At 40.7% G+C, this 13,813-nt stretch overlaps 1 protein-coding gene across 1 annotated transcript in view; it reads right to left on the bottom strand.

Annotated features, from left to right (window-relative positions):
• TG (thyroglobulin) overlaps nucleotides 1-13,813 on the bottom strand; it is a 160,486-nt gene that overhangs the window by 19,311 nt on the left and 127,362 nt on the right. Inside the window, exons 42-43 of the mRNA XM_087930406.1 lie at nucleotides 1,697-1,861; nucleotides 144-311 (exon numbers count right to left, since the gene is read on the bottom strand). Of these exons, the coding sequence (XP_087786532.1) occupies nucleotides 144-311; nucleotides 1,697-1,861 (333 nt within the window). The remainder of the gene's footprint in view (nucleotides 1-143; nucleotides 312-1,696; nucleotides 1,862-13,813) is intronic.

Genomic DNA, 13,813 nt, shown 5'->3' with positions numbered 1-13,813 from the left:
GTATTGTCAGCAAAATATGTACTGTTTCATCACATATGCGAGTATACATAAGGGAGGCCCCAGATTTTCTGTTGTGAGTCAGATTATCTCTATAACTGCAGCTGTGGTTACACATCAGTTTCAGGCCCGGCATTTTGGATTACCTTAATTGCCTTTGCACGACTGATCAGCCCATCTTGTTGAGCACTTCCAACGAGTAGGTCCAACTTTGAAAGCCGGGAACGTTGCAAAGCAGCTGGAAAAGGTTCCTGCACGTAGGAACCATCAACAACTGGACCCCAATATTGGAACGGGCCACTTATGGCGAGGAGCTGCACGAAGAATCATGAAAAGATTAGCCGTAGGAGTGGAAAAAATGTGGAGTAAACCCTATGAATGCCGGAATGGAGTAAGAAGGGTGACAGAAAGCATCAATGGCCACTGGTAATCGAGAAGAAAGAAAACACCATTATAATCTTACTAGTAACTTTTACTAGAGGCAGACAAACTAGGGAATTGCTTGTGCAAATCACAAATGTGTATTAATAGTTTATGCCTAGTAGCACCTGCCACAGTTCAAAAACAGCTGAACCTACAAGTTCCTTTGTTCTTCAGTACCCGTGTATAGGCCTAAATAAATCATCAGTGCCCCCAGAAAGTAATTTTTGATAAAAAGAATAGCTTCCCTTCATTCTCAGTTGCTGTTCAGGGGTGTTAGGAAGGAAGGAAGGAAGGAAAAGGGGAGGGGAAAAGAAAGAAAGAAAGAAAGAAAGAAAGAAAGAAAGAAAGAAATGGAAATTTTAAGAGGTACGGACTTCAGTTCCCAGAATTAGAAAGAAAGAAAGAAAGGAGGGAGGGAGAAGAAAGAAAGATGGAAGGAAGGAAAGAAAAAGAAAGGAAGAGAGAGAAAAGAAAGGAAGGAAGGAAGAAGGGAAGATAGAAAGAAAGATAGAAAGAAAAAAGGAGGAAGGGAGAGGGAGAGAGAAAAGAAAGAAAGATGGAAGGAAGGAAAGAAAAAGAAAGGAAGGTAGAGAAAAGAAAAAGGAAGGAAGGAAGATAGGAAGGAGAAAAAGGAGGAAGGGAGAGAGAGAGAAAAGAAGAGGGAAGGAAGGAAGGAAGGAAGGAAGGAAGGAAGGAAGGAAGGAAGGAAGGAAGGAAGGAAGGAAGGAAGGAAGGAAGGAAGGAAAACAATTTAATATTCCTTTCCTTTACCCATTTAGATCTTTGTCTAACCTTCAACCAGAAGCTGCCTCCCATTATCCAGTGCCCTCCTCTCTGTTCAAAGGGGTTCAAGGAGCTCTTATGACAACAAGGAGTGACACTCTGGCATGTGCACAGTGGGGCATATATGAAAGAAATATTTCTCCCCCTTCTCTCATTTTCTCCTGGAAACAGTTGAAATAAAATATTGCTGGCTTGCAGAGGGCCTGTGGACCTACAGAACTTGCAAAATCTCAGTTTCATTTCCCATTCTCATTTGCTGGTTGGGATTTGAAGCTGCACACAGTTTTCAGGCCATGGACAGTTCACAACTAATTCATCAAGTGTACAGTGCTAGTTTTATTTTTTTGTTCCACTTCCTTCTGAGCCAAGAGAGATTCCTCTTTCAAGAAGACATTCATCCCACATACCAGATGGCCTTTTTTTCCCCTACCCTACTAGCTTTGCACACCCATGCATTTAAGCCGTGTCCCCCACACACCCCAAATCAACACACCTTGGTTTGTGCATCGTTGAGTGTCTTGGCAGGCAACCGGCGAAGGCACGAGACAATTTCAGAACTGCTGGTTGATGGGCAGCCCACTTCGCGAGCCAAAATGGCGGCTTGGGATTGTGCTTTCTCTTTGCTGAGTGTTATCGCTGGAGAGAAAGCAGAACCTCCCTAAGGGAGAAAAAAAAGGGAGAATTAAGTTGGCGGCGGATCTGTGTATATCTTGAAGGCATGCTTTTAAGGGACATAAAAAAACCTAGAAAGGAAGGAAGAAAACACTCAAAGGAGTCCAGCAATTTTATTTTATATCATTCACAGGCCAGAAGCATTAAAATATAAAGATAAAGGTAAAGGTTCCCCTCGCACATACGTGCTAGTCGTTTCCGGCTCCTGTGGGGCAGTGCTCCTCTCCGTTACAAAGCTGAAGAGCCAGCACTGTCCAAATACGTCTCCGTGGTCATGTGGCCAGCATGACTAAACACCGAAGGCGCACGGAATGCTATTACTTTCCCACCAAAGTGATCCCTATTTTTCTTTTTTTTTTTGAAAATTTTATTGATTTTTAAAAACAAACATAAACAAACAAAACATAGAACATAAAAACATAAAACATCTTTTTTGAAAGCAGCCTGATCCCGGGTTACATCTCTTCGTGCAGACACAAATTCAAATTCATGCTCATTTTTATATTCCATTCCATATCTTATTACCATTCTACGTTTTCTATATAACTTCTCTCCTCTTTCAACTTTCTTAATGTTATTTTATTTATTTCATCTCAATTCAAATCATCATACTTATATTCTTTGTCTGTCCTGTTTCAGCTGTCTATTATCTTTTCTCATTAAGCAAAATTTCTCCTGTGATTACTGATTGGAGTATGATGCCTTTATATCTTTCCCCTAAAATTATTACACTTAATATAATACATAACTTCCATTCGGATTCTGCTTGGTTCATTCTAAAACTATACAATGTATTTTTTAAAAAGAAAAAATTATAAATATATATCATAATTAAAACAACAATCCATACCAATTCAATTCTATCATTAATATTAATATTCATTTAAATCTTGAACATTTTACACATTACTTTTCAAATAAGTATCATACTTCTATGGAAACACTTATAAACTTTCCATAATTACTTCCCTCCCACTTTGCTTGTATTTTATAAAACATTGAGTAGTTAAAATGTTCCCATTCCTTCCTAGTTCAATTCTCTCATTTATTTCATTTCATTTATTTTGTTCACAAAAGTTTCACTAAATTACACTAATTATTTTATTCCACTTTTTAATCATATGTTGTTTCCAATTTTCTAATATTATTTCTATTACAAACATAACAATACAATCTTATGTACCTTTACAGAATCCCCTTTTCAGTTAAATTTTCACCCATTATCTCTGAATAAATCCTGTTTCTTTACATCTTGCTCCAGACCTTTGTAACTTCTCTTCCCTTCCTTCTTCCCTTTCTTCTCTCTCCCCTTTTTACCCCCGTCTCTCCACCTCCATTTCCCTCTTCTGTATTCCCCTTTTCTCTTGCTTTCCAACATTATATCCCCTTTTCACATTATTTTTCCCTTTTTTGGCTGTTTTTTTAGGTCTTAGATTCTCCATTCTCTTTCCCCACTTTCCCTTTTCTTCCCCAGATAGAATTATTTGTTCATTAAAAATGGCTTCTTCTTTGTCCCAATCTTCTTGTTGCACAGTCTTTTCTTGTTGTTTCTTGTAAACACCAATCGCCATTTCTAAGAATTGAAAAATGGAACCAAAGGAGCCCTTCCCTTCTTGTTCCTCTTCTTTATATTTTTTAAATTCAATTTTCAGTTCATTCAGTTCATCCAGAGGTAATGCCATTGTAGAGTTTTGTTTTCTTTTAAAGAACCACTCAATTGTTTTTAGTCATTCAAATATGATTTCCAAAAGTCCCAAAGTCACCAAACAATCCGAATACACACAAGCTGTTTCTTTTAACACTTTCTCTTCTTGGGGTTACTATTTAGTTGCAAAGTTCCAGTTAAAATGTATCCTTTAGAAGTCTTGTTAAGATTTAACTTTAAATTCTTTTGAATTCCAAGCAGTCTCCTCCATCCAAGTCCTGCCCTTATTCTTTTCCTCTCCCTTCCAACTTATAGCAAAAAAAGGATTTTTTAGTGTTCAGAAATCTTTATTGCCCCTTTGGCATTTAATTATATTTCCAGTTTAATTACCTGTTGATGCCAAAGCAGATTTTTCTGATTTCTTTATTCAGATCTTCTCATTGTCAGCATGAGGAAGAAGAGTGAAGAAAAAAAAGCTTTCCCTTTTCCCTTTCGTTTGCTGCTTCCGACTCTTCTTTGGGAGCGATGTATCTTTTGCAAAATTTAAATTCCAGGGTACCTTAGTTGTTACTTTTTGTCCTGGTAAGCCAAAACTTTCACTTCTTAACTTCCTCCTGAACTTTCTTTTCTGGCTGAGTGCTTCTTTGAGGCAGCCATTTCTGACCGCCACTCTTACCTCCTTCGGGAAAGGGAGTTTAGCCAGCTGAGGAGGAGAGGTGCAGTTCCCCTTGACCCTGCTGGGTCTCTCTGTCTTCACCACCTCTACGGGGTGGCTTAGCCCTGAAGCCTACTGACTCGGGGTGCTCCAGCGGTGAGCCCAGGCAGAAACCGCACACAATCACAGATTCCTGCCTGCCGCTGAAGCCCTGCAAACCGGAAGACTCCCCAAAGTGGTCCCTATTTTTCAATTTGCATTTTTACATGCTTTCGGACTGCTAGGTTGGCAGAAGCTGGGACAAATAACGGGAGCTCACTCTGTTACGCGGCGCTAGGGATTCGAACCGCTGAACTGCCGATCTTCTGATCACAAAGCTTACCATCTTAACCACTGACCCACTGTGTCCTCTTAAGTCAGTCTAATGTGCTTGTAACAAACAAAGAAGTCCAATAAGGTCAGCATCTTAGCCACAGAGCCACTGCATCCCTGTTATTAAAATATAGACATATATGAAAAATGTATTATTTTAGCAATTTCCATGAAGGGAATAACATGCCCTCATATTGATCGAAGAGAAGCCAGTTGGGAAGGTCATAAATGATGATCACATGACCCCAGAACACTGTAACTATCATAAATATATACTGGCTTCCAAGCACCTAAATTCTAATCACATGATGGCAGGGATGTTACAATGGTCATAAATGCAAGGATTGGCCATAAGTCACTTTTTTTCAATGTCATCATAACTTTGAACATTGGCTAAATGAATAAGCAGAGGACTACCTGGAAACTGAAAGCATGGAATATCAAAAGTCTATAATTCTGTGCTTCGAATGCATTAGGGTAGCATTTTTTAAAAAAATTGTCAATAAAGCCAATTGAGTCAACAATTGGAAAGAGCCACTCATTTCATCTGGATTATTCCTGAGTTAGTTTTTTTATCGTGTTTTGATTGCACTGTCCACAATGATGGTATTTGCAAAGCAATAGAAGCCTGCTTCTTCTTTTCTTTGTATTCTTATCTTACTTCCCCATTTCTGCAGCTAGAATTGTCTAAATTTTCTAAGAAGAATATATTCGCCTTAGATAAAGATTGTGTAATTCATTTCAGAGGAACTTCAAAGGTTGGCATGAAAGAAAAGGAAATATAGTCAGATATATGAGCTTTAGAACAGCAAAGCTAAATTAGCAAAAAAATATAGTTTCAGAAATTGTGAAATCAAAGTTTGGAACAACGGCTTACACAAAAGGTTACTGAAAGCTTTTTTTTTTTAAATCACTCCCTCTCAATCCATCCCACTCCCACCAACGCTTAATCCATGCATGGAAATATGACTGACTACATGGAAAATATTTTTTTTTTCCTTGACACCTGGCGTAAATGTTTATTGTGCATAACACAGCTACTGCCGCATGCAATCTGGAGACATAAAAGTATGTTCAGAATCTGCTTGGCACGTGATTTGCTCAACAACTCTTACACTGAACAAATGCAGCTCGGGAGGAAATATTTTGAGTAGCCAAAATTTGGAGCTGATTGCTGAGTAGGCATCAACACTTAATACAGGTTGGTTCAACAGTTCATTTAGTGACCATTTTGAAGTTACAACAGCACTGAAAAAAGTGACTTATGACCCTTTTCCCCGCTTATTGTCAAGGTTCCAAATAATAGCCCGATAGAAAGCAGAACTCCAAGGCAGGCGGATTCTTCAAAGAACAGTTTTATTGGAGATATCGTATTGGCCCAAACTGGTGAAAACCAACTCTGAAAGTTCCTGCGGTTTTCACCTGATTAAAAAGTGAAAGTTCCCCCTTCCCCCAAATAATCAGTCACGTTGTCCAATCAAGGTGCTGGCTGGTTGCTTGGTAACCGGACTCCTCCTCTCCCCAGCCACCTGTTGGAATATCCTTGGTTCCCACGGGAAACTATTTTGTTTTGGCTACAAAACTCCCATCTAACTATGTTCCCTTTCCCTATCCTTTCTTCGCATTGTGGCAACCCTGAAGCCTCCAAAATGGCCCCAGCCAGGTTTGCTTCAGAGTTGACACTTATGACTATTGCAACAGCCCCGTGGTCATGTGAACAAAATTCAGACACTTGGAAACTGACTCATATTTATGACTGTTTAAATGTCCTGGGGTGTTGTAGTTAGTTGGCAGCAGGTGTGGATGGCTGAGGAGAGCGAGGACTCAGATGGGGGGCCAGGACCATTAGGGAGTGGACTTCTGCCTTCAGAGACTATGGGGGCTGGCAGCAGTGATGAGGAGGTTCCTGAGGAGCCTGTGCCAATGATTGCTCATAGAAAAGAGCAGTTATAACACCATGGGCGATTCGGGAGTAAGGCTGCGAGGTAATGGCCCCTCCTTCAAGAAGATAAAAGCCAGCTGTGAAACTAACCTTCTTTGCAGAAGGCAAAGACGTTTTGAAACTCCAGCCTCATGGATATTCCAGTATCCTGAGTTTGTATTGGAAGATTTTTATTTTGCAAATTATTTCTTGTCTGTTATCTTTTGGCAAGTCTCACACAGTTTGGCAAGACTTGTGCTTATCACAGCTAATTATTTTGTAAAAGCATTACAAGTTTTGTGTTCCTTTTGGATTGTGTCTGATTTATTGAAAAAGGGTGTGGGTCAGAACACGGGGTTGTTTGGTCACATTTTGTGACAAGCAAAGGCAAGGGGGAAGCCAGATTTAGTTAACAATCATGTTACTATTTTAACAACTGCAGTGATTCCCTTAATGGCTGTGGTGAGAAAGGTCATAAAACGGGATCACATCAGAGGTGGTATTCAATAGGTTCTGACCAGTTCTGAAGAACCAGTAGCGGAAATTTCAAGTAGTTCGGAGAACCGGCAAATACAACTTCGGACTGGAGATTTTGCGGTATCCTTCCCATGCCATGTCCACCAAGCCACACCCACAGTAAGCAAATTTGAATAAATAAATTTGAATCCCACCACGGGGAAAAAATTCACTTAACCACTGTCTCTCAGCAACAGAAATTTTACATGCAACTGTTGTTATAAGTCAAGGACTACCTAGATATAAGATCTTTGGTCTTCTGTCCACTAAAGTCAAGTAGATAGCTCTCCTCACCCCATAACAAAATCAGAATATTTTGCTTTGGGGCTCCAAGTGCTAAAAGGAAACAGGCGCACTGTTTTTTTTTTTCTAGCAGCAAATTTTCAAGGCCCTTGATACTATAAATATTCTGCTGGTTTCTGTATTGCTTCCTCCAACTGGTTGGTCTCCAGGAAAGTCTCACACTTTGTATTTAAAAGAGTGCGCTACATAGAGCAAATACCCGAGGAATAAGAAATCTGGGGTCATCCGTTTTCCCCAAGGTCTATTTCCTATACAAAGGGGCTGCATAAGACTAATGTGGTCTGGGATAACCAGGTTGATTTGTTCAAACAGACTTGGGTTGAGCTGAAGAAGGAAATGTACAGCTACAAGTTTTTCAAAGAATTTCTGTTCCCCTGTAGAAGAACCGAAGCAAGTTCTTCAAATACTCATTGTGGCACAGCAGTAAGATGAGTCAGTTCCTTTCAGATCCAATTCCCAGCACAAAGAGGTCTCTTCCTTACAGAAACTTTAGTCCTTGACTTACAACCTTTCTTTTAGTGACTGTTCAGAGCATGTGGCAAGAGGCAAGCGTGCTTATGCTGTTGCAACTATTACCACTTCTCTGCTTGCCAACAAACCGAAGGGGGGGGGGGGAGGGTGGAAATGGAAAGTGAACTCCAGACTTCAAGGAGAGAGGCGTGAGACCCAAGGACACATCTGCAGGTGTTAGCCAAACTCAGAGATGCTTTCTCATAACAAGACAACAACAATTGGACAATGTGAACTGCCCTATAGAGGGGAAGGGGGGGGAAATTCATAGAGCTATGTGGGGTTTGCTGGGAATTAGGCAGAGTTGGCTTTGCCTTCAATAGTGCCGAAAGGACATAATAAAATTTTGCGCTGAGACATCGGAAGGTGTCAAGGATGCTTGCTTTGTTTTGGGATCATCAGTTGGAATGTGGACAAGTGACTTACAACTGCTTCTCTCACTTAAGGCAATCAGCATCCTTCCGATCAAAATCTGCTCATTTGGCAACCGGCATGCGTTTACAATGGTTGCAATATCTTCAGTTTATGTGATCATTTGCAACTTTCCCAGTCAGTTTCTGGCAAGCAAAATCAAGCTCGGTTTGCGTTAAAAACCACGTGATTTGCTTAAGAACTGCAGTGACTCATTTAACAACCAAGGTAAAAAAAAAAGGTTGTAGAAAATTAGCACTCACCCCTCTCCTAGAAGAATGAAATATTTTGAGACATATTAAAAAGGCAGAGAATATTATATTTCCCTGGATGAGAAGTTTTTAGAGGGAGAAAGCAGCCCCTACTTTTTCTTAATAGCCCACAGCAGATGTCAGCACTTAAGAGATAAAGAGTTAGATAGCTCTATTCATAAGCAAATATCCTCACCCAAGATTCAACAAAGGTAGGATTAGCCCTCAGCCACAGTAGGAATTGCCCAACGCCCCTTCATTGCATCAGCAGTCCAAACTTCAACCAAACTAAGCTCAAACAAACATGATCCCTACATGGTCCCATGGGAATCTGACAACAGCCAATAGAATACATGTTCTTGCACAGGACCAGGAAGCTCAAGTGCAAAACTCAAGAGAAGATATAAACCCCCCCTCAACTCCATTTGGTCAGCTGCACCAGAACTACAAACATGTAGTTCTGTTCATCAGTAAATGGACCCTCTTTCCAATGCCTCCATTTTGTCTCCAGTGCCTTTCTCCTGTCTTGAAGGTTCCTTATCCTATTCTGCAGAAGCTGGCAGATATTGTCCCAGTTCAAAATATTTACTCAAAAGTTGAGTTGTAATAGACATCCAATATGGATTCAGTCTCTAGAGAATTTTGAATATCCTACTCCTAATGGATTTATTTCAGCATAAAATAGGAGGAGAAAGGTGTTACGTTGGATATGTTTCGTATCTTGAGTTATTTAAAAAAAAAATAACAAAGGGAGGATACAAACAAACAAACAAACAGCGCAACAATTGGGAACAGTTCGTGCAGAAAATATAAATGTTTCCCTAGTGAAAAATCTGCAAAAATCCCTTTACTATCTGAGTCAGTTGGTTAGCACTACAATGTTGGTTGTATTTTCTGTTTTACATATTATTTGCAAGTTTGCAGAAAGTTTTGCAACGCTACACAGCTAACAAGTTCGCTTAATTCACAGGGCCTTTCTACACATCTTCCTCTAATGTACCATATTTTTCGGACTATAAGACACACTTTTTTCACCAAAAAAAGTGGGCGGGAATGTCTGTGCATCTTATAGAGCGAATACAGACCCGTTTTTGGCCCCCTGAACCCTTCACGCATCCCGTTTTTGTCTTCCCTGGTCCCCAGAAAGATTCTGCAGGTTCCCATTTTTGGCCTTCAGAGCAGTGGTGGGATTCAAAAAATTTTACTACTGGTTCTGTGGCTGTAGCTTGGTGGGCATGGCTCGGTGGGCGTGGCAGGGGGAAGGATACTGCAAAATCTCCATTCCCATCTCACCCCACTAACCTGCTTTCCAGCTCCATTCTCCTGTGCAGGGCAACAAAAGAAGACACAGCCGATCAGCTGGGACTCGGGAGGCAGAGAATAGATGGGGGCAGGGCCAGTCAGAGGTGGTATTTGCCGGTTTTCTGAACTACTCAAAATTTCTGCTAACGGATCTCTAGAACTGGTCAGAACCTGCCGGATACCCCCTCTGCTTCAGAGTGCTTCTGGGGTCCCGGGGGAAGCAAAAACGGGATGCGCAGAGCAGAGGTGGTATACAGCAGGTATACGCCACAATGGTTGTAAACGTGAAAAATGATCCTAACTCACTTTTTTCAGGACCATTGTCACTTGAAACAGTCATTAAATGAACTACTGTTAAGTTGAGGGCTTCCTGTATTTTAAAATTGAGAATAAATTGGGGAGATATCTCATTATGACGTTTGGAAATTTGACTTGTTCTGTGACTTGCTCTTCAACCTAACAGATAATTGTTAAAAATAGAAACAGAATAACAGAGTTGGAAAGAACCTCGGAGGTCTTCTAGTCCACCCCCTCCCTGCTTAGGCAGGAAACCCTACACCCCTTCAGACAAATGGTTATCCAATCTCTTCTTAAAAACTCCCCGTGTTGGGAGCATTTACAACTTTTGGAGGCAAGTTGTTCTACTGATTCATTGTTCTAACTGTCGGGAAACATAAAGAAGAGTCCTTCTTACGTTTCTGAAAATGTATTGCTCCATAGAAAGGAAGTTCTATTAGATGCTGCCCTGATGTTCACCCATTACTTGTAGACAGGATCTCCGCACTCTGGAGTTTTTAAGTTATGCAATCCATGCTGAAGGAATTATGGAAGTGTAGAGCTCACACAGCTTCCTTGTTCATCTTATCTGCAGTTCCTCTGCCTAATTGCCGTCATGCTTCTTCCAGCACATTCACTTCCATCATTTTAATCACTTGCATAACTGAGAAATTTCCTTACGCTCTTCCAAAAGAGGTGACGAACCAGAGAAAAATTTACAGGACAGATGCTTAAATGTTGAATGCCGTAAGTTAAAAATATCTACTTCTGAGTTACATAACACCTTAGTTAAAGAGTTGGTTCTTCTAGCATTTGGACAGCCAGATGTTGCAAAAATCTGCTTTCCTTCCACCCATCCTTACTCCTGCCACACATGGGCAAAACACCATGTCAGCTGGGAGATACATTCTCCGCATCCTCCCAGTTCCTACAACCTGGTGGTGGGGTGATTTCATTCCACCCCAAATCCTACCAATTTCAAGCGCCAGAAGCACAATACTTTTCTTCTTGTGTGGTTCTGCTTTAGGAAAAATGCAGGAATGGGGGCAGGTTTCCTACCCTGCCATTAAGGACTGGAAATGTTTGTTTGTTTACTTGTGTCAGAAACACCACCATTAAAATGAGGGATTAATAAAGGAGAATATTTGTAGCTCAGGGTTGAAATGTGCTTTCTGAGCTTGCTTATTTTCTTGCAGACGTTTCATGACCCCAACTAGGTAACATCATCAGTGCTAGTAAGGAGTGGTGTTTGCTGTCAGTATAATATATCATATTGATAAAATAAGGTACACTATACAATATGAAATTTAAAGTACAAAATACAAGATTAAAATATGGACAAGTTAAACAAATCTTGCCCAGAAACTATCAACGTTAATTGTGTTCTGTCACACTTGCAGGAAGTCCTCAGGTGTACAGTGATGAGAACACAAAGGGCAGATATACAATACTGTATATGCTGCTGTCTGCATGTCACCACAATCGCAAAAGGTAGAAGCCACTAAATAGCTGTACTTGTTCAGAGTGTCTCTGGATCTTGTTGTACCCATACACAATCTAGATGATTTCCTGCTGCATCCCAGTGCAGTCTCTTTTTTGGAAACTAATACTACCAAAGTTAGTGGGACTTCCAAACAGATTTAGCCTACAGTTGGGGAGCACACAACCCAGGGTAACATGTTGCAAATTATTTTTTTGTTTCCCACAGCTCCTAGCATCTTTCGCCACAAAGTTGGAGAACAATCCAAGAACACCTGCCAAATGCAACAACCCGCTATTTTTCTTCAAGGGACTAAACTCCCCCCACCCCAAAAACCTGGTGTATTCATCCTCCAAGCCAGGTTACAGGGTTTAAAACCTCCCAATTTTTCCCATCTTCACTGGGGAAAAAAGAGTACTAAAACCCCTCCCATAGTCCTGCTATAATATATCTGCTGGATTGATTTTCCTGAATATCTCTTGGCAGCTTCCAATTAGTGCTACTTATGAGACTATTCACTGCCCATTGAGGCCATCTCAAAGCAGAAAAAAACCCACAGATTTGTCACAATATTTTTAGGATAATTACTAATTCCAGCCCATTCCCAAAATAAATACAGTTACCACCACACTGGGACCATTGTAAATCAGGGTCATTGTAAAACAACACATCATGTGATTGGACCCAACTTTTACAACCATTTTTACCATGGTTATTAATAGCAATAGCACTTAGACTTATATACCACTTTACAGCGCTTTTACAGCCCTCTCTAAGTGGTTTATAGAGTCAGCCTATTGTCCCCCAACAATCTGGGTCCTCATTTTACCCACCTCGGAAGGATGGAAGGTTGAGTCAACCTTGAGCCTGGTGGGATTCTGCTTGCCAAACTGCAAGCAGACGGTAGTCAGCAGAAGTGGCCTGCAGTACTGCACTGTAATCACTGTGCCACTGAGTGAATCACATGGTCCTTAAGTGGATCCAACCTCCTTGATAAACTTTTTTGTTTTGTCAGCAATTAGCTGGGAAACTTGCAAATTACAGTTGGGTGACTGGAGGAAGCTGCAACCAGCTGCAAACATCAGCTGTTTGCCAAGTGCCCAAATTGCAAGCATGTGACCACGTGGTGTGTGTGCCACCATTGTAAACGTGGTCACCAGAGCATCTTCCAGCTGTTATGATTCTTTTTAAAACTGAGATAGAAAGACTGAAGCAAGACACGCTGATATATTCCCAGGTGCCTTGGAGAAAGTCACACAGAAGCTTAGGAATGTCCTCTTATACCAGACTACAGGACATGGAATAATGGCCTTCTATAACATAAAGGCAGATTTTGAATGAATATGAGGGGAAAAATAGTCTAATACTGTAATAATAGCAGTGTAACAGGTTCCAGGTACCAAGGGAAGTGATGACTTCTTCATTGGGTATATTCGGATGGCTGCCAGATGCTTTATTTTAAATCTGCTACTGAGCAAAGAGTTGAACTCCGTGCCCTAAATAGCAAATTCTAACTCTAGGAATCTATGAGGAAAGCACCCAAACACCAGAATAACAGAGTTGGAAGGGACCTTGGAGGTCTTCTAGTCCAACCCTTGCTCAAGCAAGACACCCTATCCTATTTCAGACTAATGGCTGTCCAATCTCTTCTTAAAAACCTCCAGTAAGGGAGCATCCACAACTTCTAGAGGCAAGCCATTCCACTGATCAATTGTTCTAGTTGTCAAGAAATGTCTCCTTACGTCTAGGTTGATTCTCTCTCTTTGGTTAGTTTCCATCCATTGCTTCTTGTTATACCCTCACATGCTTAACCGCTTCTTCCTTGTTGCAACACCTCAAATATTGAACGACTGCTATCATGTCACCTTAGTTCTTTTCACCAGACTAGACATACCAAATTTCTGAAACTATTTTTCATATGTTTTAGCCTCCAGGCCTATAATCCTCCATGGGGCTCTTTGAGAGCCCAGAAAAATGGTGTGATGACCCGGAGTGTAACACAAACATAAAATCCAAAACGTAAATAAATGTCCTTTAATGCCTGCAGCTTGGCCCCGCTGTTCAATAATTCTCAGTCGGAGATAAGACTTATTCAAAAATAGTCTTCAAATGAATTCAGTCCAAACTTAATGAGTAGATAGAGGTGAAAACAAAGTGCAATGAAAAAAATTCCACAACGGACCAAGGTAAGTAATTACCAACTGCAAGGAGATAACAAGGCCCAGTCTGTTGGAAGGACACCAACCAAGATAACTTCAGCCCAAAATAAAACATGCTTTGCTTCTGGCAATGCTGT

This window comes from Pseudonaja textilis, chromosome 3, assembly GCF_049901715.1.
Source record: "Pseudonaja textilis isolate UNSWEBS1 chromosome 3, rPseTex1.2, whole genome shotgun sequence".
Classification (NCBI taxonomy): domain Eukaryota; kingdom Metazoa; phylum Chordata; class Lepidosauria; order Squamata; family Elapidae; genus Pseudonaja; species Pseudonaja textilis.
The sequence above is the reverse complement of the archived record's forward strand: the minus strand, read 5'-3'. Positions and strand labels throughout refer to the sequence as shown.